Source organism: Odocoileus virginianus, chromosome 4, assembly GCF_023699985.2.
Source record: "Odocoileus virginianus isolate 20LAN1187 ecotype Illinois chromosome 4, Ovbor_1.2, whole genome shotgun sequence".
Taxonomy (NCBI): Eukaryota; Metazoa; Chordata; class Mammalia; order Artiodactyla; family Cervidae; genus Odocoileus; species Odocoileus virginianus.
The window spans coordinates 12814510-12839414 of NC_069677.1; the positions used below are offsets into that span (position 1 = coordinate 12814510).

General features: G+C 38.6%; 1 protein-coding gene across 8 annotated transcripts in view; it reads right to left on the reverse strand.

Moving 5' to 3' along the window:
- Nucleotides 1-24905, reverse strand: part of LRCH3 (leucine rich repeats and calponin homology domain containing 3) — a 105558-nt gene that overhangs the window by 52800 nt on the left and 27853 nt on the right. For all 8 annotated transcript variants that reach the window (XM_020893621.2, XM_070466140.1, XM_070466141.1 and 5 more), the window contains exons 2-6: nucleotides 7465-7609; nucleotides 5736-5862; nucleotides 5172-5277; nucleotides 1674-1810; nucleotides 321-430 (exon numbers count right to left, since the gene is read on the reverse strand). In XM_020893621.2, coding sequence (XP_020749280.1) covers nucleotides 321-430; nucleotides 1674-1810; nucleotides 5172-5277; nucleotides 5736-5862; nucleotides 7465-7609 — 625 coding nt within the window. The remainder of the gene's footprint in view (nucleotides 1-320; nucleotides 431-1673; nucleotides 1811-5171; nucleotides 5278-5735; nucleotides 5863-7464; nucleotides 7610-24905) is intronic.

Below are 24905 nucleotides of genomic sequence, written 5' to 3' on the forward strand. Positions count from 1 at the left end.
GGAAGGTGCTACAGAAGCCAGGGAAGCTGTTGACTATCTTCCAGTGTACGGGACAGCTCCTCACCACAAATAATTATCTATTTCAAAATATCCACAGTGCTGAGGTTTCTTAACCAGGGTTTCTTAACCCTGACTTAGAACTATACTTGGTCACATCTATGTAATCAATTTTTTACTTAATATAAGCATTCTGAGAAAAATAACATTAAAATAGGTTATTTTGCTTTGGTCAAACAAACTGTCAGGCAAATTTAAGGGTCCCATTTATTTGATTCTCTGTGAGATGGAAAATAATAAATGAAAGAATACAATATACTCACCAGGAGCCAAAACCCATGGGTCTCCTATCATAATCTGGCAGATCTGGAGCAATCTTACAAGCCTGCATGTTCAGGTATTTAAATATGTGGATTTTGCCTTTTATACATATCTAAGTAAAGTAACATATAGAAACAAATTATTATTCATCTGAAATACATGTGTACCCGAACCTTTTTTCCTTCTGCTCCTTTTATTCTTTTTAATTTTAAATTTACTTATTTTTTTTAACTGAAGGAGCCCCTGCCTTTTAAATCACAATCCGCTTTTTATTTAATGTATATTGGAAATAGAAGGTATTTCTATTAAGTATGTATGGTAATATTAAAAATTAACTCATTATAACACATTATATCATTTGTTACCTTAGATGTTTAAGTGATATAAATGTAGGTTTTTGTTTTCTAGTCACTAGTAAGTTTCAGTAGCATAATATACATAATTCATGATTATAAACACTGTTAGAATAATACCAAGTAAACTTATATTGACTAGTTAGGTACAGTTAGAGATTTAAAGCATTGCTCCCCATGGATTCTACTGGCAACTTTTGTTTTTAGAAATCCAACAATCATGCACAATTATGTTTTCAATCCTACTTCCTGTAAGAAAGAAAAGCAGGAAATGATTAAATATTAAAGTCATATATAGTTCTGTTGCCACCTATTTATTTCTGTCCTATAAATCAACATATAAACTCTTCAGGGATGTGAGGCCTTTCTGTAGTTATGAAGTTTAACTCAAACACTTTAACAGCTGCCACACAGACACTTGTACAAGGCTGAATCAACTGCAGAATAAGGAAAGCTATGGCGAAAAATATAAGACAAAAAGCTTTTTAGATCGTGGAATGTCTGAAATCTGTATGTAAAGCTACCTTATAACAACTTCATTAAGTAGTTTCATTTCAGTCACTAATAAACAAATGACCAAACTGACTCAATGAGGAACTTAAGATTTTAGAAAACAGGAAGGTACAAAGACAACGGTCATGAGAAATACACTGATGATCTTTAATTCTGTAAGCTGAGTATTTTGTCTTTAGCATTCACATTGTCTTCATTTAAGTTTTACTAGAAAGAAATAACTCAAATTTAATTAGAAAAAAAAAAAAACTTTAAGGAAGAACCCTTCAAATGTGAAAAAGTCAATTTAGTGAAAGGAAAAACATTTTTGGAACATTACCTATCTCTCATCTCATTTACTTCAAGGCTTTTAAAGAATACATGTGAGTGTGAATTTATTTTAAAAGAACTTAATTTCTGACAAAAAGTAAATACATATGACTTACAACTTTTAAACTTCATCTTTTGTCCAAAAAGTTTATAACATACTTCAAATCAACTGTGGTTTACCTGTGCAGGAGGAGACTGGAGTGGATTGTTATCTAGGGTGATCATCTGCAGGTGCCTGAGATTCCGATAACAGACAGGAATTGTTGTAATTTTGTTGCAGGAAAAGTCTAACCGTATCAAAGGCAACTCTGCTAGTTCTGCAGGGAAGTAAGGTGGAAATATACAATGATATTTCAAAGATAGACATTTTTTTCTTCAGGAGCTTCTATCTAAATATAATTGATTTAACGTAAGTATTTACGTCCATCCTTTCTTAGTGATTAACTGATACATAGCAAAGTGATTAACTGATACATAGCAAAGTGTCATAAAATGAAATCTAGGTGCTTAGGGATGGTAATATTAATGAAAATTAAACTATTTGACCCCTTATGTTGTTGCTACTGTTCAGTCACTCACTCGTGTCTGACTCTTTGCAACCCCATGGACTGCAGCATGCCAGGCTTCCCTGTCCATCACCAACTCCCAGAGTTTGCTAAAACTCATGTCCATTGAGTTGGTGATGCCATCCAATCATCTCACTCTTTGGCACCCCCTTCTCCTCCTGCCCTCAATCTTTCCTAGGATCAGGGTTTCTTCCAATGAATTGGCTCTTCAATCAGGTGGCTGAAGTATTGGTGCTTCAGCTTCAGCATCAGTCCTTCCAGTGAATATTCTGGTTTGATTTCCATGCTATCCAAGGGACTCTCAAGAGTCTTCTCCAGCACTACAGTTCAAAAGCATCAATTCTTTGGCACTCACCATTCTTTATGGTCCAACGCTCACTTCCGTACATGACTACTGGAAAAACCATAGCTTTGACTAGACCAACCTTTGTCAGCAAAGTGATGTCTCTGCTTTTTAATATGCTGTCGAGGTTTATCATAGCTTTTCTTCCAAGGAACAAGTGTCTTTTAATTTCATGGCTGCATTCACTGTCTGCAGTGATTTTGGAGTCCAAGAAAATAAAGTCTGTCACTGTTTTCACTTTTCCCCCTTCTATTTGCCATGAAGTGATGGGACTTGATGCCATGATCTTCATTTTTTGAATGCTGAGTCTTAATCCAGCTCTTTTCAATCTCCTCTTTCACCTGCATCAAGAGGCTCTTTAGTTCCTCTTCACTTTCTGCCATTAGGGTGGTGTCATCTGCATATCTGAGGTTATTGATATTTCTCCCGGCAATTTTGATTCCAGCTTGTAATTCATCCAGCCCAGCATTTCACATGATGGACTCTGCATGTAAGTTAAATAAGCAGGGTGACAATATACAGCCTTGATGTACTCCCTTCCCAATTCTGAACCAATCCGCTGTTCCATGTCCAGTTCTAACTGTAGCTTCTTGACCTGCATACATGTTTCTCAGGAGGCAAGTAAGGTGGTCTGGTATTCCCATTTCCTTAAGAATTTTCCAGTTTGTTGTGATCCACACAAAGGCTTTAGCCTTTAGTGAAGCAGAAGTAGATTTTTTTTTTTTTAATTCCCTTGCCTTTCCTATGACCCAACGGATGTTTTCAATTTGATCTCTGGCTCCTCTGCCTTTTCTAAACCCAGTTTGAACATCCGGAAGTTCTTGGTTCACACAATGATGAAGCCTAGCTGCAAGGATTTTGAGCATTACCTTGCTAATATTTTAAATGAGTACAATTGTGCGGTAGTTTGAACATTCTTTAGCACTGCCTTTCTTTGGAATTAGAATGAAAACTGACCTTTTCTAGTCCTGTAGCCACTGCTGAGTTTTCCAAATTTCCTGGCATGTTGAGTATAGCACTTTAACAGTATCGTCTTTTAGGATTTGAAATAGCTCAGCTGGAATTTCACCACCTCCACTAGTTTTGTTTGTAGTAATGCTTCCTAAGGCCCACATTCCACGATATCTGTCTCTAGGTAAGTGATCACACCATCATGGTTATCCATGTCATTAAGATCTTTTTCGTCCAGTTCTTCTGTGTATTCTTGCCACCTCTTCTTAATGTCTTCTGCTTCTGTTAGGTCCATACCATTTCTGTCCTTTTCTGTGCCCAACTTTGCATGAAATGGTGACCCCTTACAGAACAACAGAAAGTCTTAGAAACTAGGTCTGATACCACAGAAAGGTGGGAGTAACAAAAGGATTAGATGACAATCTGTATAAAAACAAGTTAGATGCATAGGTTTTCAATCCCAGCTTATGCATGCTCCTTTTCATTCACAACAGGAGTCAACAAGTTATCCTTTAGTGAAACTGAATTGAAAGCCTCTGAACTCAAGGACCGCACGATGGAAAGTCAGGATGAGTTGCCTGCTAAAAATAGAGGATTTAAGTGAAAGTCTATAAACTTAGCAATAAGACCTCAGCACTTTGCTACCCAACCTCACCCCATTCCCTAGCCTTGAATGGCAGTTAGTTAGGAAGATACACAACATAGAAGAAAGAAAACATCTTTCTCTGGACAAACTGTATAGTCCCATACAAAAGGCCTTTAGATACTGATATAGAGTTTCCTCCAATAAAATATCCAGCTTACTGCTTAATACAATTTCTGCCCAGTATACCTGGAATTTCTAATTAGCTTTGTATAAATAGCATATGACCCACAAACATTTAGAAGAGCTTTCAACATATGAGAGAGAAATAAAAATATGCAAAACAATGGGAAAAAATGAGTGCAGAAAAAAAAAACAGGTTAGCATACAGGAAACAGAAAAAAACTCTGAAAACTAGAACTAATGTCTCCAATTTCAGAACAATAGAATACTAAATTACTGAAAAAGGAAAGGATTTTGTTTTTAAATCAGCAAAAAGTAAGGGTTTTTAGAGATGAAAAATTAGATGGCAGAAATTAAAAATTCAGAAGAATGGTTAGATTATAAACGGTTGAACTGTTACCACCTGGTTAAACAAAATGACAAAGAAATGAACAATAAAAAATATAAGAAAATCATAAGATCAATTAAGAGTCCACTATCCAATTAGCAAAAATTCTCAGAGAAAACAGAAATCAGAACACAGGAAATTATCAAACAGATATAAAACAATTTCTCAGAATGAAAGATGTGAATCTCTGATGCAGGAAGAATCACTGCAGATGGTGCCTGCAGCCATGAAATTAAAAAGATGCTTGCTTTTTGGAAGAAAAGCTATGACAAACCTAGACAGCGTATTAAAAAACAGAACCACTTTGCCAACAAAGGTCTATGTAGTGAAAGCTATGTTTTTTCCAGTAATCATGTATATGATTTATCAAAAACATGTGAAATTTCTCTTAAGCAGTTATGCCAAATGAAACTTCCAGAGACCCTACGTTATCAGTTAACAGGATCTAAAATTACCATCACTACTCAATAGTTATTGGAGCTTTTCAATCAAGAGTCTAGCTTTTAAAATCTACAACAGAACAGATAACATGTATTAAATAAATCATTACACCTCAAACACTTGCTGTAACTTTTATACATTTTTGATGTGCAAATCAGTCTGAGAGATCTTTAAAATAAAAAGGCAAAAAACAAAACAAAACAACTGTTTCACAGTTTCTTACCTTCAGGCAAACGTACTAAGTGATTTCTTCTTACATTAAGGTCTCTCAAGGCCTCCAAATTACCAATTTGGGAAGGTATTGTTTGAATTTCATTGCAGCTCACATCCTATTTCAACAACACACACAGTAAGGAACTGTACTGATATTACAAACTTGCCAGCTTTAAACTATCTGCAAAATGAGGTTTGGACAGCATAATACCCCCGATTGTAAAAAATACTATGATTTTGTGTCCAGGAATAATTCCACAGTTTGTACTAGAATTTGATTTTTTAAATGTATAGGCTTTTGACTGATGGAAGCAGTGACAGATTTTATTTTCTTGGGCTCCAAAATTACTGCTGACAGTAACTGCAGCCATGAAATTAAAAGATGCTTGCTCCTTGGAAGGAAACCTATTATAAACCTAGACAGCATATTAAAAACAGCATATTAAAGACATCACTGTGTCGACAAAGGTCTGTACAGTCAAAGCTATGGTTTTTGTCAGCAAAGTGATATTTCTGCTTTTTAATACACATACATATATACATAAAACAATCAAAAAATTAAATATTCACTTACAAGTTCTGTTAAATATCTGAGATGTCCAATTTCTTCTGGAAGTGAGACCAATTTGTTATTACTAGCAATTAAGACTTTCAATGGTAAATCACACAAGTGTACCGGCAATGTTGACAGTTGGTTCCGACTAAATGGGTAAGCAGAAAAAGAACTAAGTCAGAGCCCACCACTCAGAAAAAATTGCCATCTTTCTCATTCTACACTCTGTATAATAACAAATGTAAACCTTACAAGAAAGAAACAGGATATTATATTTGAGTTTGAAAAAACAAACAGATTTGAGCTCAAGTTTGTTACTTGTCAAACTCACTTGTCAGCTTTGTTTTTTCAGGCAAAGCATTTAATTTATCTGCATCTTACACAGATTCCTCATCTGTAAATCACAGAGTTTACAGGACTCTTGCACCATAAAACTCCTTTGCAAATAATGAAATGTCTCATAAACAAATCATATTATTGTATTACAGTTAAATTTATACAGGAAAAATTATTTTAAAATAGGGTAGGTAACTAACATCCTCTCCTCTTCATTCCAAAGAGTTATAAACATTAAGAGTATTTGTAATTTACTTGCCTCATCATTACAGCATTATAACCAAATGTATATAAATAACCCAAATATAGTTCTATGGGAAACAAGGGAAGATTGTGAATTCAGATATATCATACTAACTGAAGTATAGATAAGAAATCTTTTATCTAAACAAAAGTATACAAATCAGAACTGGAAGTAAAAAAATGTATCTATCATAAGGATAAAACTAAGTTAAAATTTTCCTTATGCATATTTAACATTTTAATCCTTAGTAACAACTGCACCCATTTGTAAGATCTTTTGATGATTTTATTAACAGCTCATGAGCCATTAAAACTTCTAATATTTTCTAATAGGTAGATATTCACATATAGAGCTGTCTAATAGTTCTACTTTTGTGAGAAAAAACTGAAAGAATAAGTAAATATCTGAGAGCAAAAATGAGTTTTAGAAATATATAAACTGTACATTAAAATGATTACATATAAAAAATATTTCCAAAGGATATTTCTTGACAAGGGGAAAAATTTATTCAAAAATTCGACTAAAGGCCTAGAAAAAAAGGGGAAAATTTCATCTATTAATTCAGACACATTTTTATGGATTTCCTTCACTTTTCTAAATTTATTTTCTCCAGTCAACATTTATAACTTTTTATAATGAAATAACAAAAGAAGTCTTGTAAGATGTGAAACAACGGAGTAGATGAGTTAAATAAATGCATTTATATGTTCAGAACTTAGTACACAAAAATACATAATCACAAAAATCAAAATAATTTCAGACTATCATTCTTATTTGATGAAAACTTATTTGAAAATATAATTGGACAACCATTGCTACAAGACAATTAGCGTAACAGCTCTTATTACAGTTTAACTATTGCAAAGGCAAAGACAAAGGGAGAAACTAGAGGAACCCAGAAAATACTGCTAATTTAGCCTAAAAATGAAGAGATACTGCTGAGATAAACAGATGATGTAATTTTTTTAAAAAGTATTATATTTTTTGGCTGCAAGGAATGCAGGATTTTAGTTCCCTGACCAGGCAACAAACCTGTGCCCCCTGAAATGGAAACATGGGTCAGCCACAGGACCACCATAGGGAATTACTCAGATAACGTTAACTTCAGTGAAAGGGATGCGGAAAATTGAAAACATCACACAAAACTAAAATTTAAAAAAAAGTTCTTACCTAATATTTAAGAAAGTTAGCGCTTGTAGGTTTAGAATTGCCTCTGGTACATATCGAATACAATTTTGGTATAAATTGAGATTCTCAAGAGAAACGAAGTGACATGCTTCTATGGGAATTTCTGAGAGGCGGTTTCGTGACAGATCTGAAACAAACAATTTTAAAATTAATCCCTGGAACTTATTTTATAAAAACTTTAAACAAAAAGTAGGTTTCATAATTTTTAGAATTTGCCAGAGTTCCTATTGTGGAGTTTGGTCCAGAGTAAACATTCAAATATTAACTGATTGAATAAACCAGCTTAACATATGCCTCTACATCTGTTGCTGGAAAATGCTGGTTCCTTTTGTGTGTGTTAGTCGCTCAGTTGGGTCTGACTCTTTGCGACCCCATAGACTGTAGCCTACCACGTTCCTCTGTCCATCGAATTCTCCAGGCAAGAATACTAGACTGGGTTGTCATGCCCCTCTCCAGGGGATCTTCCCAACCAAGGAATCGAACCCAGGTCTCCCATACTGCAGGCCGATTATTTACAATCTGAGCCACCAGGGAAGCCCCGCTGGTTAACTTTTGAGTCTCCATAAATACTAAATGGGCTTCCCAGGTGGCCTGAATGGTAAAGAGCCTGCCTGCCAATGCAGGAGATGTAGCAGATGGGGGTTTGATCCCTGAGACAGGAAGATTCCCTGGAAGAGGGCATAGCAACCCACTTTAGTATTCCTGCCTGGAGAATCCCATGGATAGAGAAGCCTGTCGGGCGAAAGTCCACGGGGTTGCAAAGAGTCAGACATGACTGAAGCAACCTGGCACACACCACATACTAAAAAGATAAAACCATTATTCTTTGCAAGTAACATAAATTCCAAGGAATATCAGCCTTGGAATTTCATTTCAAATCACATCACAGATCATGCTAAGTATCAAATATCCTAGAAAACAAATGGATCCCTAAAATCCACATTCCCGAAAGCACAGACAACATCCTGAGATTTTTCTGAAAAATGAAGAAAAACAAAACAAAATACCGTCTCTTTATCAGTCAAAAAGTATCAGGGTCACATCAAAAGGACTCAGGAAACATCTTTGCTCCCAGTGGCCAAAGATGAGACAATGAGATTCAGTAAAGATAATAAATGCAGCAGACTGAAATCTATAACATGCTACTGAATTATAGGAGTTTAAAACACTCCTCCAAATATGATAAAGAACCAATTCATTATCTTGTAAGCTGACAAAGGGGAAAAAACAAACATTTATGTTATCTCCTTTTGTAGTCCAGTAGTACACCTTGCAGTATTTTCTGTGTGTGCGCGTGCGCACGCCCACATGTGCGCACACTATGCTGTGCTTAGTGGGTCAGTCCTATCTGACGCTTTGTGACTCCAGGTTCCATCTATGGGGATTCTCCAGGCAAGAAGACTGGATTGGGTCGCCATGCCTCCTCCAGGGGAATCTTCCCAACCCAGGGATCAAATCCAGGTCTCCCGCATTGCAGGCCGATTCTTTACCATCTGAGCCACCAGGGAAGCCCATATATATATGTAAACACATGCCTATATATATATGTAACTTGATATATCTTCTTTTTCAGATTCTTTTCCATTAGAGTTTATTACAGGATATTGAACATAGTTCCTTGTGCTGTTACAGTAAGACCTTGTTGTTTATTTTGTATATAGTAGTCTGTATCTGCTAATTCCAAACTCCTAATTTATCCCCACCTCTTTCCTGTCCTTTGCCCTTTGGTAGTCATAAATCTGTCCTCTATGTCTTAAGTCTGTTTCTGTTTTGTAACAAGTTCATCTGTATCACTTTTTAAGATTCCACAAATAAGTGATATCATATATTTGTCTTTCTCTGACTTCCTTCACTTAGTATGATAATCTCTAGATCCATCCATATTGCTGCAGATGGCATTATTTCATTCTTTTTTATAGCTGAGTAATACTTCATTGTATACATTTGTACCACATCTTTATCCATTCATCTGTCAAGAGACATTTATGTTGCTTCCATGTCTTGGCTATTGTAAATAGTGCTGCTATGAACACTAAAGAGCATGTATCTTTTCAAACTAGAATATTCTCCAGATAAATGTCCAGGAGTGAAATTACTGGATCACTCTGTTTTGTTCTGTTTGTTAAACTTGCCATTATCTCTTCTAATAGTTCTATTTCATTGAAGTTGCTTTTTTCTAGATGTAATCCTTATTCTTCCTCTCTCCTGCTGCTAGAGTTCCTTTAAGTGAATTATTTTCCCTTGCCAATTCATGGTTTGCCTCATCCTTGGAGCTCAGATCAAGCTGCTGGAGTACCTTGAATGGCATTTTACACCAAAATAGTGAAACAACCTATATGATGCACTGGAACTAAGCTTTCCACCTGGGGCAGTTCTTTGTGACCCCATGGCTCCTGACTTGGAATTCTTCAGGTAAAAATACTGGAGTGGGTAGCCATTCCCTTCTCCAGGGTATCTTCCCGACCCAGGGATTGAACCCACATCTCCTGTATTGGCAGGCAGATTCTTTACTACTGAATTATTTGGGGAGTCTATGTGAGTTTGACAAGAATATTTATTCTACATTGGAACAATGTTTTGGTTATGTCGATGAGGTTGTATTTATTTAACTGCATTGTTCAAGGTGCATCCTTATTGATTTATTTTTTGGTCAGTTTTTTGTATCTACTGCTGAGAGTTTTGTATCAACCCTGAGAGAGAAGGGTATATTACAGTGTTTCATTTTTATTGCTATCTCGTCTATTTCTCTCTATAATTATTCAACCCTTTCCTTATGTATTTTGGAGTTTTGGGTTTAGGTACCCACAAAATTTTAAATTACTATTTTCTGACTCATTGGAAAAGACCCCGATGCTGGGAAAGATTGAAGGCAGGAGGAGAAGAGGACGACAGAGGATGAGATGGTTGGATGGCATCATCAACTTGATGGACATGAGTTTGAGCAAGCTCTGGGAGCTGGTGGTGGACAGGGAAACCTGATGTGCTGCAGTCCATGGGGTTGGAAAGAGCTGGACATGACTGAGCGACTGAACTGAAAAATCAAATGTTTTATAATTCTTAAGTTATTCCTTTTATTCCTAGTACAGTTATTTGCTTTGAAATCTCTTCTTTTGGTTGGTCTGTTGGACTGACGTTAATGTGACTCCCATGATCCTTATTAACACCCTGTATAATATCCCTTTCTCCACTTGAGTGTAGGCGGGCCTTAAAAAGTAATCAACTTGCTCCTAACCAATAGAATATTGCAAAGATGATGTGATGCTATTCCTGTGGTTATGACTCTCTTATCCAATCTATTCTATCTCCGTTGCCAACTTTGAAGAAGTAAGTTGCTGCAAACTCTACAGTTGCAAGGAAATAAATTCTGCCAACAACCTGAGGGAGCGTGGAAGCAGATTCTTCCCTAGTCATATCTCAAGAAGAGAACTCAATCTAGATCAACACCTTGCAGTAGACCAGGCTAAGCTGTGCCTAGACTTCTGATCCAAAGAAACCATGAAGCTCCTTAAGCTGCTAGATTTGTGATAATTTGTTATACAGCACAGAAAACTAACAATCAGTATTTCTACAGAATACTTTTTCCTATTCTTTAGTTTCGAACTTTCTGGAATATTACACTTTGAACATGTTTCTTATAAACAACCCACAGGTAGATTTTCTTTCTTTTATTGTCTGACAATCTTAATATTTTAACTGAAATCACTCTATATTTAACATTATCACCCAATCAATACACTTCCCTGGTGTCTCAGATGGTAAAGAATATGCCTGCAATGTGGAAGACTCAGTTCAATCTCTAGGTCAGGAAGATCCCCTGGAGAAGGAAATGGCAACCCATTCCAATATTCTTGCCTGGAAAATTCCATGGACAGAGGAGCCTGGTAGACTATGGTCCATAAGGTCACAAAGAGTTGGACAAGACTGAGGAACTAACAAGGAGACCCATTCAATATATCTAAACTTTTTAAAGGGCCATGTTATTTATGAAAGATGTAGTTCATTGCCCTTTGAGTATCTATGCTCTTTCCTTCTTTCTTACTGTAAGAATCTCAATTGTATTCAAAACAGCAAAGGTCTCAGCTAGACTACTAGTATTTCCAATTTTATTAATCATTAAAGTTCAAAAGAAGGAAATAAAGGCTGAAATAAAATTTTAACCATATTTGACTTGGTAACTAAACTGATATAAGAAATTCTCATTTTATAGTCAGTGTCCTGAGTTTGTATGTAAACTGAATGCTCTGAAACTACCTCATGTATTTCCACAGAGGTAAAAAAGACTTGAGCTTCTAAGGACTAACTTCACATACAATGCCACTGAAATGTTACATATGTGCAAATATACTCCTTTTGCGGTATTTCCTTTCTCAGTATGTGATGCTTTTGTCTATCCAATTGCTTAAGTCAGGATTCTGAAAGCATCTTGACACCTTTCTCTGTTCCCTTGCCCCCCAATATAATCCTATCAACAAATACTCAATTTCTTGGTCCAAATAAACTGTGAGCCCAACCATTTTTCTTCATCTCTTCTGTCACTGCCTCTTAGGATTGTTCTAAGAATCAAATCAAATAATGCATGGAAAATTACTTCTGTAATTATACTGTAAAATGCAAAGAGGCACACGCATAAAGCTATCTTCATAAGGTTGACAGCAATACAGCAAAAATACCACCACCTCACCAATTACATGGTATTGCGCTATGCAATAAAATATAGCGGAATATGATAAAATAATTATGATTTTTGGTCACCAAAAAGAATACTGCTTTCAGTATACTTAATTTAAAAAGCATAAAGGTAGAAAACACTTATTTTAAGATTTACATTAAAATGCTTAACAGTTTCCTTATCTTTCAGTAAGGTTAAATAAAGAGAGGTTGCTAAATTTTTGTATCACCAGAGTAAATTTGATTTCACACATATGGATAAGACTAGTTATTGCCACGAGCCCTCTAAATTTCCATCTCTGTGTCATGTAGTCAGTTGTAGGCTGTTTTCCAGACTGCAAGCTCAGTTGAGATTTGCCAAGTATTGTAAAAAGCCACAAACTGGATAATAAGCAACTTTGCAAATTAAGCTATTAAGTTACTTCTACATATCATATCCTGAATGTGGCCTTGGTCTTAACATGAGCTGACAACTATACCACCCTGGCACAGCTCTTGGATGTATTATTCAGTTGAGCAAAGCAAAAAAAAGCCTATTTTGGCCTGATAAAAAATATGAGAAAACTTTTAGCTAAAAAAATGTATTATGGAAGCTTCATATAAGTAAAAGAAATATTTCAATGGAAAAAGTTTTAAAACATTTTGCTTGCAATGAAATGCTGATTTTCCTTATTTATAAAAAAGTTACCCTCAAAGTTAAACTCATCTCAAATAATCAAGTTTAAAAATACTACATTAAAGAAAAAAGTCTAAAACAATGTAAAGAGAATCGTCAATATTAAAGGGGGGTGCATAAGAATGATCACTCTAGATTCACATGGTGAATATTTAAAGGGTAGGGAAAAGGTTTGGTTTGTTCAACTCTGTATAAGTTGGCACTTAGTAGAGCCACAGTACATAGCATATAATAGCACTCAATATTTATTTTTAAAAAAGACCAAATAAATGAAACAAAAACTGTGGAATAAGAAGAAAGAAAGAATCCTGTCTTCCATCTATAGAGCTTCATCTATGGTAAGGCATAATTAATATACTGAAAAAGGACAAAATTACAATTTTGTCTTTATTTTTTTTGTTTTTAAGAAACACTACATAACCTGGACTGAAAATAATTCCCAAAGAAGTACGTTTTAGATAAAATGAATAAATTCCAACTCCTGAGGGAAAAACTATTATGTGTATCAAACCATAAATAGGTATTTATAATTTAAAAAAGCTAAGATAGGTTACAACCATAAAAAAGAGTGGCTTAGGAAGCTGGATGGAAGGGGCACACAGAGGGAGCCTGAGAGAGCCCTGGAAGCACACTGGGGCCAGGACTTAAGATGTCTTCGTTGGTCAGACTTCACAGAAGACAATATGGAAGACATCTGGTAGCTAAAAAAGTAAGCCGTATAAACCTTTTCTGTCAATTTCTTACTCTCCCCAAGGGGCCTACTTAAAGGAGGGTGAAGACATGCCAAGCACTGAAGGATTATGGTGGAAAGTGGCTGATTATTCCAAACGGAATGAAGAGAGGCATGCATAGGGCCAGTACCCTCAGTTGGATGATGCCAGCAGCAGGGACGCTCAGAAAGAACGGCTTTTCTAGCACTTTTATCAAGTGATTCAGAAAGTGTATGATCAAGAGAGCCCTTCAGATCACATTATTGTTTCTATCAACAAAGAACAGAAACTTAGGCAGATGCACACATCCTGGACCACCTGCAGCCTTCTCTTTCCTGGTCAGAGATGCTGCCTCAACTCAGGAGGGTGGACTTCCCAGGTGGCATAGTGGATAGCAACATGCCTGACAGTGCAGGGGACATGTGTTCAAACCATGGTCCAGGAAGATTCCATATGCATGGAGCAACTAAACCTGTGTGCCACAACTACTGAGCCCACATTCTAGAGCCCGTGAGCTGCAACTACTGAGCCTGTGTGCTGCAACTACTGAAACCCATGTGTCTAAAACTTGTGCCACACAACAAAAGAAGCCACTGCTATGAGAATAGAATGTACCACAACGATGAGTAGCCCTTGTTCTCTGCAACTAGAAAAAGCCTGCATGCAGTAACAAAGACCCAGTGCAACCAAAAAAATAAATAAATTATAAAGCAAACAAAATAATGGCTTAGGTATATAAAAATTGACATTAGGACTTTTTTCCATTTTGAAGTATAAAATGTTTTTAATTTATGACACCTCCCTATTTTTTAAAAAAGATGTACATTTACTGATCTGTTTGCTGCCTAAACTCATGGATTTTCATTTTATTCAATGTTATAACCCGTTGTGACCCAGACCTGATATGGCCACCTGATGCAAAGAGCTGACTCATTTGAAAAGACCCTGATGCTGGGAAAGATTGAGGGTAGGAGGAGAAGGGGACGACAGAGGATGAGATGGTTGGATGGCATCACCGACTCAATGGACATGGGTTTGGGTGGACTCCAGCAGTTGGCCTGGCATGCTGGGGTTCATGGGGTCGCAAAGAATCAGACACGACTGAGTGACTGAACTGAACTGATTATGAAAACTCCCCTTTACACTAGCTCCTGTATCTTTTAGTTTGTTTGCCTATTTATCTTTGGTTGCACTGGGTCTTCGCTGCTGCCTATGGGCTTTCTCCAGTTGTGGTGAGTGGGGACTACTCTTCATTGTGGTGCACAGACCTTTCATTGTGGTGGCTTCACTTGATCTAGGCACATTGGGCTCAGTAGTTGTGGCACACAGGTATTAGCTGTTCCACGGCATGTGAAATCTTCTGAGACCAGAGATGGAACCCATGTCCCCTGTATTGAGAGGCGGATTTCTATATACCGTACCACTAGGGAAGTCCTCCTGTATCTTTTTGATATGCCACTTTTTTTTTTTTTTAGCATTTCCTTATATTCTGACACAGCAAGATGTTCCAGGCTTATTTTGCAACTTCTGTGCCCCAGTTCTAGAATCAGCTATTTTTCACCCTCATATAACAGAGACTTTTGTGGCAAGTTAGATTTGCAGAGTAGGGGACAAAAGGGAAAACCACCAAGTCCAAGGGAAGTTTCAGAATTAATGATTGTTGCTGGGTTGTTTTTGTAAGCCATCCAGCTTTATAGTGATCTATTATATGGCAATAGAAAAACAAAAGAGAAATTGGTACCTGGAAGTGGAGTGCTGCTATAACAAAACACTGGCTTAAAATGAGGCGGCAGGCAGTGGCCCTAAGGGGCCTCCCAGTGCCCGTCAGTGGAGGCTTGAGGGCACGGGAAAAAACTACGACTGAAGGCTAGAGAAAACGTCACTCTAGTTCTGCTCTGACAGCACGATTAAAGAAACTACAAGCTGCTGTATCATGACAGGTACAAAGGGTATCTAAAAGATTTAAATCATCATAAATACATGTGGCTATCTGGTACTGAAACATGTTAACTGAAGTTAAATATATGACAATAAGGATTACCTAAGTATTGATCTTAAATCTTAATGATGAGAAAGGGTGTATATATAAATATACTTACACACATACATATATATATATATTCGCGCAATTTTCTAATTAAGTTTTACCCCCCTCACTTATTTTTAGATATCATTCAAATACATGTTTTTCCTTTTCAGATAATGCAACCAACTTAAAAGACTCTCTGCGCACAAAGTAAAGAACATGAACTTCTGCCTAGAATGGATTCTGGTTTTATACAATATTGGAAAATGAACTCAGAGTTTATAAAGATTATCCTTAAAATTGTGATTGAATTCTTGTAATATTTTCATCTTGAAATATGGCTCATTACATACCCTGTCAATAAACTGTTTCCAAAGCCATAGCCAAATCAAAGCAATTTAGAATAAAACTATTATCTTAAATGAGGGCTTCCCTGGCGGCTTAGATGGTAAAGAATCTGCCTGCAATGCAGGAGACCTGGGTTCAGTCCCTAGGTTGGGAAGATCTCCTGGAGAAGGGAAAGGCTACACACTACAGTATTCGGGCCTGGAGAATTCCATGGACAGAAGGGCCTGCCAGGCTATATGGTCCATGGGGTCACAAAGAGCCAGAGATAACTGAGAGACTTTCACTTTCACAAAGCCTGCCAATAAAGTTTTCAAAGCCATGCCCCCAAAACAATGAAATTCAGAGTAAACTATTATCTTAAATGAGACATATAACATAGCCAGACTTCCTCCCTAGTTCTCCCATTTATTACCATCTAGGAGCCTGGCGGGCTACAATCCACAGGGTCACAAAGAGTCGGACATGACTTAGCGACTACACAACAACAGATTTCTAGAAGACTTCATAATCTTCCTAACACTTTCACTGATATTTTCAATTATTTTGCTTTTTGGCAGGCAAGAAACATGTTAAAAAGTACTTTTTTCCTAACTCTATTTCCCAATTAACTGTTTAATAACTTTATGATTTTATGAGTGAAGAGTAGTTGATTCTTGTTTTCAGGGGACAAACCTGGAGTCCAAAGACAATAGTAACATGGCTTTTTAAACCTAAAAAAGTTTTTGGGAAACATTTATTTAACTGACATGGCATTTTCCTTCCAGCTAACTTTATGACTTCCTATTTCTGTTTGAGACTCTAAAGGTCACAATGTTAAAAAAAAAAAAAGTATAATTATTTTACTAACATGATATTGTTTCTCATAAGTTAGTGCAAAAAGGAAAAACCCTAATTCTTTGTAACATAAAAACGTGTTTATAATACTTTTATGAATTAAATATTTTGAAATAATTATTAATAATCTAAGGAGTTTCAATGTTTAGTTCAATAAATTCCTTCTTTTCTCTTAAAGAAGTCTGCTCAATTTTGCCCCTTCTTTCAGTACAAACTTAACAATCACTATTCTTGATTCCTCCTAGTGCTACAGGAAGCAATTCCCTTTTCTGAGCAGATCAGTGTTTGACTTTTATAATAAGGTGCCTGAGATCATTTCCTTTGACCCACTAGGTCTGATATTGTGCTCACCTCTGTCCATCTATTTTTCTCCCTATTCTCAGGTAAACTATCGAAAGAAATAATGTGGTGACATTCCTGTTAAAAGGAACCACCTATCCGGATGACACCCAAAATAATTTAAATTCAGTTGAACCAATTAATACAAATATTTTAATTTTAAACTTAAATAACTTGTATTTATTCATTTCTATATAGTGTTCTTGAGAGTGTTTCCAGCTCTTATACATGAGGTTATCTAAAGCACACAAGAGAAAGGGACCAAATCTCTCAAAAAAACAGATGCTTTAGCTATTGGGTACTGCTTATTATCATAAATGTAAATATATAGTGAGACATTTTTTAGGGTGTTTACTCAGCTCACAATGTTCTTAATTTCTCCCTTTTATTCACAAGGGTTGCTTCTCCTTCCCTCCCAGCTTTTCAGAGTCATAGATACCGAGTCATATATATCAGTGATGTTTAACCTTGGGAAACCCTCCCAAAGGAAGTAACATTGAACTCCATAGCTCACCTCATTCTTGATACCCTGGTAAACTCTGCTCCTCCTTTAAGAGCCATCTCAAACGTAATCTCATTTTACTTCCCTTGATTTGTCTAGGCACTCAAAAAATTCTCCCCCTGTGTTCCATTATTCTAATGTAGCAATTACCACACTGTGCTGTAATTCTCCATTAGATTTTAACTTCCTTGAGACCAAGAGCTTTGTGTCTCTTGCATCTAATACAATATCTGACTTATTAAAAGGTCAAGTTTATTTGCTAGAATTAAGATAATTCAGTGTGCCAACACTGGATATTTCATGCTGATCAACTCTTTAATTAGCTATTTTTAAATTAAGAATTAGAAAATTATTTATGAATAAACAAAGTTTATTTGGTAGGTAATTAATTAATCTTTAAATGTGGGAAGGAAATCATGAAGGAAATCCATGAAAGAAATCATATGAAAAGATCCTTAATAGCAGTAGTGGAAATGTAGAAGAGATACTCACAGACCAGGTCAGATTATACCCACACTACCACCAACCCTCTTCAACATGAATTAAAAATAAAATGGGTAAAATCAATGCTAGGTTAACATCCAGAATGAATATATATATATATACACACACACACATACACATCCACTCCTAACACTCAACAAAACCAAACAACCCAATTAAGAAATGGTTGTTGTGTTGTTCTGTCACTAAGTCGTGTCCAACTCTTTGCAACCTCATGGACTGCAGCACTCCAGGCTCCTTTGTCCTTCACTATCTCCCAGAGTTTGCTCAAATTCATTTCCATTGAGTCAGGAATCCAGTCAATCCTAAAGGAAATCAACCCTGAATATTCACTGAAAGGAAGGATGCTGAAGCTGAAGCACCAATACTTTGGCTACATGATGCAGAGATGACTTACTACCGGAAAAGATCCTGATGCTGGGAAAGATTGAAGGCAAAAGGAGAAGGAGATGACAGAGAATGAGATGGTTAGATACCATCACTGACTCAAAAATGGGCACAGGATTTGAACAGACATTTTTCCAAATGGCCAAAAAGGTCATGGAAAAACACTCAACATCACTAATGATTAAGGATATGTAAATCAAAACCACAATAAGATACCACTTCATATCAATAAAGATGACCATTATTAAAATCAAAGGCCAGGAGTCTGCGGCACCCTGGCGGTGACGGGAAGCGGAGCTGCAGGTCTCCGGGCTGCGTGAGGAACGTGGTCCCTGCTGGCGTCTCCGTTCGGCTCGGAGGAGCACGGAGCCACGCTTCGCTCAGGCCGCTCGCCCTCATGGCTGAGCACAGCGGGCGTGGGAGGGCCACCCAGCCCCGCTCCACGGTTTCTCCAACAGGAAGCCTGCTCGGGGAGGTCCCATCAGCGCAGCGCAGCTGAGACTTTCTTGGAGCTTCGCTCCAGCCTGTGACTGCTCCCGTCCAACCCTTCCCTCCTCTTCTCCTCTGACGGTGGCCGGGAGCTCTCACCAGCTCCTGACCCTGCACAGGCACCTCACCCAGCGATCTCTTGCGTGTCTAATCCTGTCTCGGTGACTGTTTGATCAGAAGTCCTGGAAGATGCCCCCACCACCCTTCATGTTCCATGAGGGCGGCGGTCATGCCTGCCTGTCCACTACTGTACCCCCAGGGCCCTGCACCGTTCCGAGGACCCGAGTTAGTCAGCGCGCGCCTTAATCAGAGCGGCGGCGACGACGCGGCAGGAGCGGAACCCAGGCTGGAGGGAAAAGAAGACAGTGAGGCCAGGATGCTCTCTCAGAAATACTGCCAGTGAAGGAGAAATATAGGCAGCTGAAGGAGAAGGCACAACTGACGGGAGTTCTTTTGGCGCCGGAAGGGCGTGGTCAGGTTTATAGGCTGAGGAGAAGCCCGTGAAGAGGGCAAGACTGCAGGTACTAGACGTGGAAGAACACAAGGTAAGTGAGGCGCAGAGCCTGGGCGGCAGCAGAGGAGAGCTGAGGCGTTGAGCACGCCGTAGAGCCTCCACGTTTTAGCGTCACGGGAGGAAAGGTCGTCCTCTGAGAGAGAATGGGAGGGATGGCAGAGACCCTGAGGGGACTGAGGAAACTGGCCCCACGCTGAGCGGACACTGAGCTCCCTGGGCCAGGCGGAAGGCTGACAGGAGGGGCTGTCCTGAGGCCAGAGCAAGGCCTCTGTGATTCCAGCCCCAGGAGGTCTTCAGCCACCCCGAGGAGGCCCTGTGAAGAACTGGAGACGTTAGGCCACTGTGGTGATACAGGGAGGGAAAGCAGCCTCTGAGGAGGGCCGTGAGGCGGAAGCCAGTGAGCGAGAGGAGGCTGCCGGTGGCCGATTCCAAACGGCGATACCAAGGCCAGGCCTGGAGGAAGGAACTCACGCTGAAGGAATAATAAACTGACCACCTTTTTTCCTTGTATCTTGTCTAATTCTCCCACATGAAAGTATTTTCTGCCCACAGATGAAATCCCAGAGTCTCGGAGAGGTTTGTAGAACATGCCCAATATTTTCCTTCAAACTTTTCTGTATTGAAAAACTCATCCAAGATGTGGACTTGACTAGGTCAAGAAGATATCTCTTCAAGGGAACGGAGATAATTGCACTGGCTGTGTTCAAAATGGGCTCTGGCAAGAATTTTAAGAAGTTTTGCAAATGAGATTGCTTCTAAAAACTTGTTCACTCATTATGAGGGCCCCTCATCCATTATCTGATAAAGATAATTTGAGTCAAGTAAAGAGTGAAGTTCAAAATGAAAGCAATAAAGGATTTATTTTCAAATCTGGTGATGACTATCTTCCCATAAGCATTCTAGTGAATTTAGATTTATGGACATATGTGACTCTGCAACGGGTCTTAAAATTATAGTACATTCCCCATGGTGCCATCTTTGACAGCTGGTCCCAGGCAAATGTGAGACTGGACTATTAACCACACAACATCACAGATGAATGTGGGAAAAATGTTTCAGGCTGTCATTCGGTTTAATTTTTTAAGAAATTAACTAGAAGAAACATGAAAAGATTCATTATATACAGAAGAGGAAACGAAATTACTTTCCTGGTGTTTTCTTACTGGAGCTGAAAGAGATAATGTACTGAATTATGTGTAATGTATAACCACTTCATTAAGGAGAAATTTTATTTAAATAGTATTTTAAAAATCTAAAATGAATCAAATCTTTGGAAAGTTTATGAATTGTTTAAAAAAAAAAAAAGTTCAGTAGGAGTGCCAGAAAGAATTTGTGCTACAAGTTGATTCTGAATCACTGTTAATGTGCTAAGACCCTTGCTCATTGCAAGTGATACCCAGATTACAATGGATTTGTTTCTAGTTTTTCATAAGTGAGTAGTTCAGAACTTGAGACATCTTGCTAAAAAAAAAAAAAATACTGCTACAGAACCAATATGGATCAGACTCATATCATGGTAGGGAGTTTTAGATACCTAATCCTTTAGACAGCTGATCCAGCAAGGCTGTTCGTTTCATAAATGAAAGAATGGAGGCCCAGAGGTAACCCGAGTGGTGCTAGTCTACTTCGGCGGTGTGTCTGTGTTCTGCATCCTGTGAGGGGCCGTGGCATTTGAGAGGAAAGACACAAAGCTTAGAGAAAGTGAAAGTGAAAGTCACTCAGTCGTGTCCGACTCTTTGTGACCCCATGGACTATACAGTCCATGGAACTCTCCAGGCCAGAATACTGGAGTGGGTAGCCTTTCACTTCTCCAGCGGATCTTCCCAACCCAGGGGGCGAACCCAGGCCTCCCGCATTGTGGGCAGATTTTTACCTGCTGAGCCACAAGGGAAGCCCAAGAATACTGGAGTCGGTAGCCTGTCCTTTCTCCAGGGGATCTTCCCAACCCGGGAATCAAACCAGGGTCTCCTGCATTGCAGGTGGATTCTTTACCAACTGAGCTATGAGGGAAGAAGCTTAGAGAAATTCAATCTAATTGTTAGTTACAGAGCAGGGCAATGAAGAGTGCAAGAGCTCAAAAGAGTAATATCTTGAAGGTCTAGAGCCTTACTTGCTCAGGGGAAGGTTAATGACTTTTTATTTTCAAGATCCTGATTTTTTTTAATAGCAAGATTGTATAGAGAGTGAGGCCTCTGTTAATTGAATAAGAGGGGGAGAACCCAGCTCTCAGTGTTGAATACAACTGCCTTCAAGAACCTAGGAGTGCAGGGGTGGTGGGGTCTAGTGGTTGATAGTTGTGCCCAGTGGCTGATTTGGGTGCTGAGGCAGTGAATACCAGGGTCAGCAGAAAACCACATAATCACAAATGGTTCTGATGAGCTCAGAACCAGGCTCATCAGAATCCTTGCGACTGTGGCTACCTGGGATTCTTACATAGTGCCGGAGAGACTCAATCACTCAATCGTGTCCAACTCTTTGCGACTCCATGAACCGTAGTCTACCAGGCTCCTCGGCCCATGGGATTTCCCAGACAAGAATACTGGAGTGGGTTTCCATGCCCTCCTCCAGGGGATCTTCCTAATCCAGGGATTGAACCCAAGGCTCCTGCATTGCAGGCAGATTCTTGACTGTCTGAGCCCCCATGGAAGCCCATACCAGAGAGGAAGGGCTCCTAACAGGACTTATACTTAATTTCTTCCCATGCAATATGGTTTTGAAATTTAAACAAAATATCCTTTATTGTCCCAAAGATTTTTTAAAAGCAATCTTGCCCAGTTACATACATAGGTTTCTGAATGACAGATATTACACTAACCATCCCAGAGGTGTTTGTGATCCTTATAAGAGGCTTTGGTATAGTTAATCAAATTAGTTTCTCACTGATGAGAATTGTAAGCAATGTGAAACCATGAAAATGTGAGGGAAAGTCCTAGGCTCTGGGGGATCTGTTCAGCTGCACTTGCTCCTGAGCATACCACCCCCCACTCCTCCATTTCTGAAGTGACACCTTTTGAAGTTCCAAGATGGTTTCAGCTCTCAAAGTTCCAAGGTGATGTTGGGTTGTTTATTTCTGCTCTCTGAGGGAGATCTCAAACAGAGAAGTTTGTATAATAGAAAATGCCCAGTGCACATAGCCACTGAAGTATGTGAAATGAAAGCCACTCAGTCGTGTCCGACTCTCTGCAAGCCCATGGACTATACAGTCCACAGAATTCTCCAGGCCAGAACACTGGAGTGGGTAGCCTTTCCCTTCTCCAGGGGACCTTCCCAACCAGGGATCGAACCCAGGTCTCCTGTATTGGCAGGTGGATTTTTTACCAGTTGAGCTACCAGGGAAGCCCTACACATAGCTATTGCTATGAACCAAATACTCTCTATACCAGGGAAGATCTCTCTAACTACTCTCATTTTATTTCTGAGTAGCCTTTAAAATAACCAAATGCGATCAGTCATTTGTGCTTGGAGACCCAGAAACTGGTTGCTGGAAGCATTTAATCTTTAATGTTTCCTCGCCCAAATAAACCAGTCATTTGTCTCTGTCCGTGAAATAAAATTATATTGACTGGAAAAAAAAAAAAATCAAAGGCCAGAAGATAACAAGAGTTGGTCAGAATATGGAATAATGGAATCCTTGAGCATTGCTGGTGAGAATGTAAAATGGTGTAATTAAAGCAGTTCTTCAACAAAATTAAACATGAAATTATGTTTATGATCCAACAATTAATTTCTGAGTACACACCCAAAAGAACTAACAGCAGGGTCTTGAACAAGTATTTACCTACCAAAATTATGGTGGCATTATTCACAATAGAAATAAAAGATGGAAACAACCCAAATGAACAATCCAAATGTCCACCAATAAATGAATGGATAAACAAAATGTGATATATGTATACAACAAAATACTATTCAGCCTTATAAGGTAATGATATTCTAGTACATGCTACAAAATGAATGAACCTTGAAAACACTGTGCTAAGTGAAACAAGCCAGCTGCTACTGCAGCTAAGTTGCTTCAGTCGTGTCCAACTCTGTGCGACCCCATTGACAGCAGCCCACCAGACTCCTCTGCCCCCAAGATTCTCCAGGCAAGAACACTGCAGTGAGTTGTCATTTCCATCTCCAGAAACAAGCCAGAGACAAAGGATAAGTACTGTATGACTCCATACATAACTGGAATACTCAAATTCATAGAGAGAGAAAATAGAATGGTTACCGGGGGGAAAAGCAAGAGAGTTCCAGAAAAACATTTTTCTGCTTTATTGACTATGGCAAAGCCTTTGACTGTATGGATCACAATAAACTGTGGAAAATTCTTAAAAGAGATGGGAATACCAGACCACCTGACCTGCCTCTTGAGAAACCTGTATGCAGGTCAGGAAGCAACAGTGAGAACTGGACATGGAACAACAGATTGGCTCCAAACAGGAAAAGGAGTACATCAAGGCTGTACATTGTCACCCTGCTTATTTAACTTATATGCAGAGTTCCAGTTCCAGTTCCAGTTCAGTCTCTCAGTTGTGTCTGACCTTTGCGAGCCCATGAACTGCAGCACACCAAGCCTCCCTGTCCATTACCAACTCCCAGAGTTCACCCAAACCCATGTCCATTGAATTGGTGATGCCATCCAACCATCTCATCCTCTGTCATCCCCTTTTCTTCCTGCCCTCAATCTTTCCCAGCATCAGGGTCTTTTCAAATGAGTCAGCTCTTCGCATCAGGTGGCCAAAATATTGGAGTTTCAGCTTCAACATCAGTCCTTCCAATGAACACCCAGGACTGAGCTCCTTTAGGATGGACTGGTTGGATCTCCTTTTGTCCAAGGGACTCTCAAGAGTCTTCTCCGACACCACAGTTCAAAAGCATCAATTCTTCTGCACTCAGCTTTCTTTATAGTCCAACTCTCACATCCATACATGACCACTGGAGTGTACATCATGAGAAATGCTGGGCTGGATGAAGCACAAGCTAGAATCAAGATTGCTGGGAGAAATATCAATAACCTCAGATATGCAGATGACACCACCCTTATGGCAGAAAGTGAAGAAGAACTAAAAAGCCTCTTGATCAAAGTGAAAGAGGAGAGTGAAAAAGTTGGCTTAAAGCTCCACATTCAGAAAACTAAGATCATGGCATCTGGTCCCATCACTTTATGGCAAATAGATGGGGAAACAATGGAAATAGTGCCTGACTTTATTTTTGGGGGCTCCAAAATCACTGCAGATGGTGACTGCAGCCATGAAATCAAAAGATGCTTATTCCTTGGAAGGAAAGTTATGACCAACCTAGACAGCATATTAAAAAGCAGAGACATTACTTTGTCAACAAAGGTCCGTCTAGTCAAGGCTATGGTTTTTCCTGTAGTCATGTATGGATGTGAGAGTTGGACTATAAAGAAAGCTGAGTGCCGAAGAATTGATGCTTTT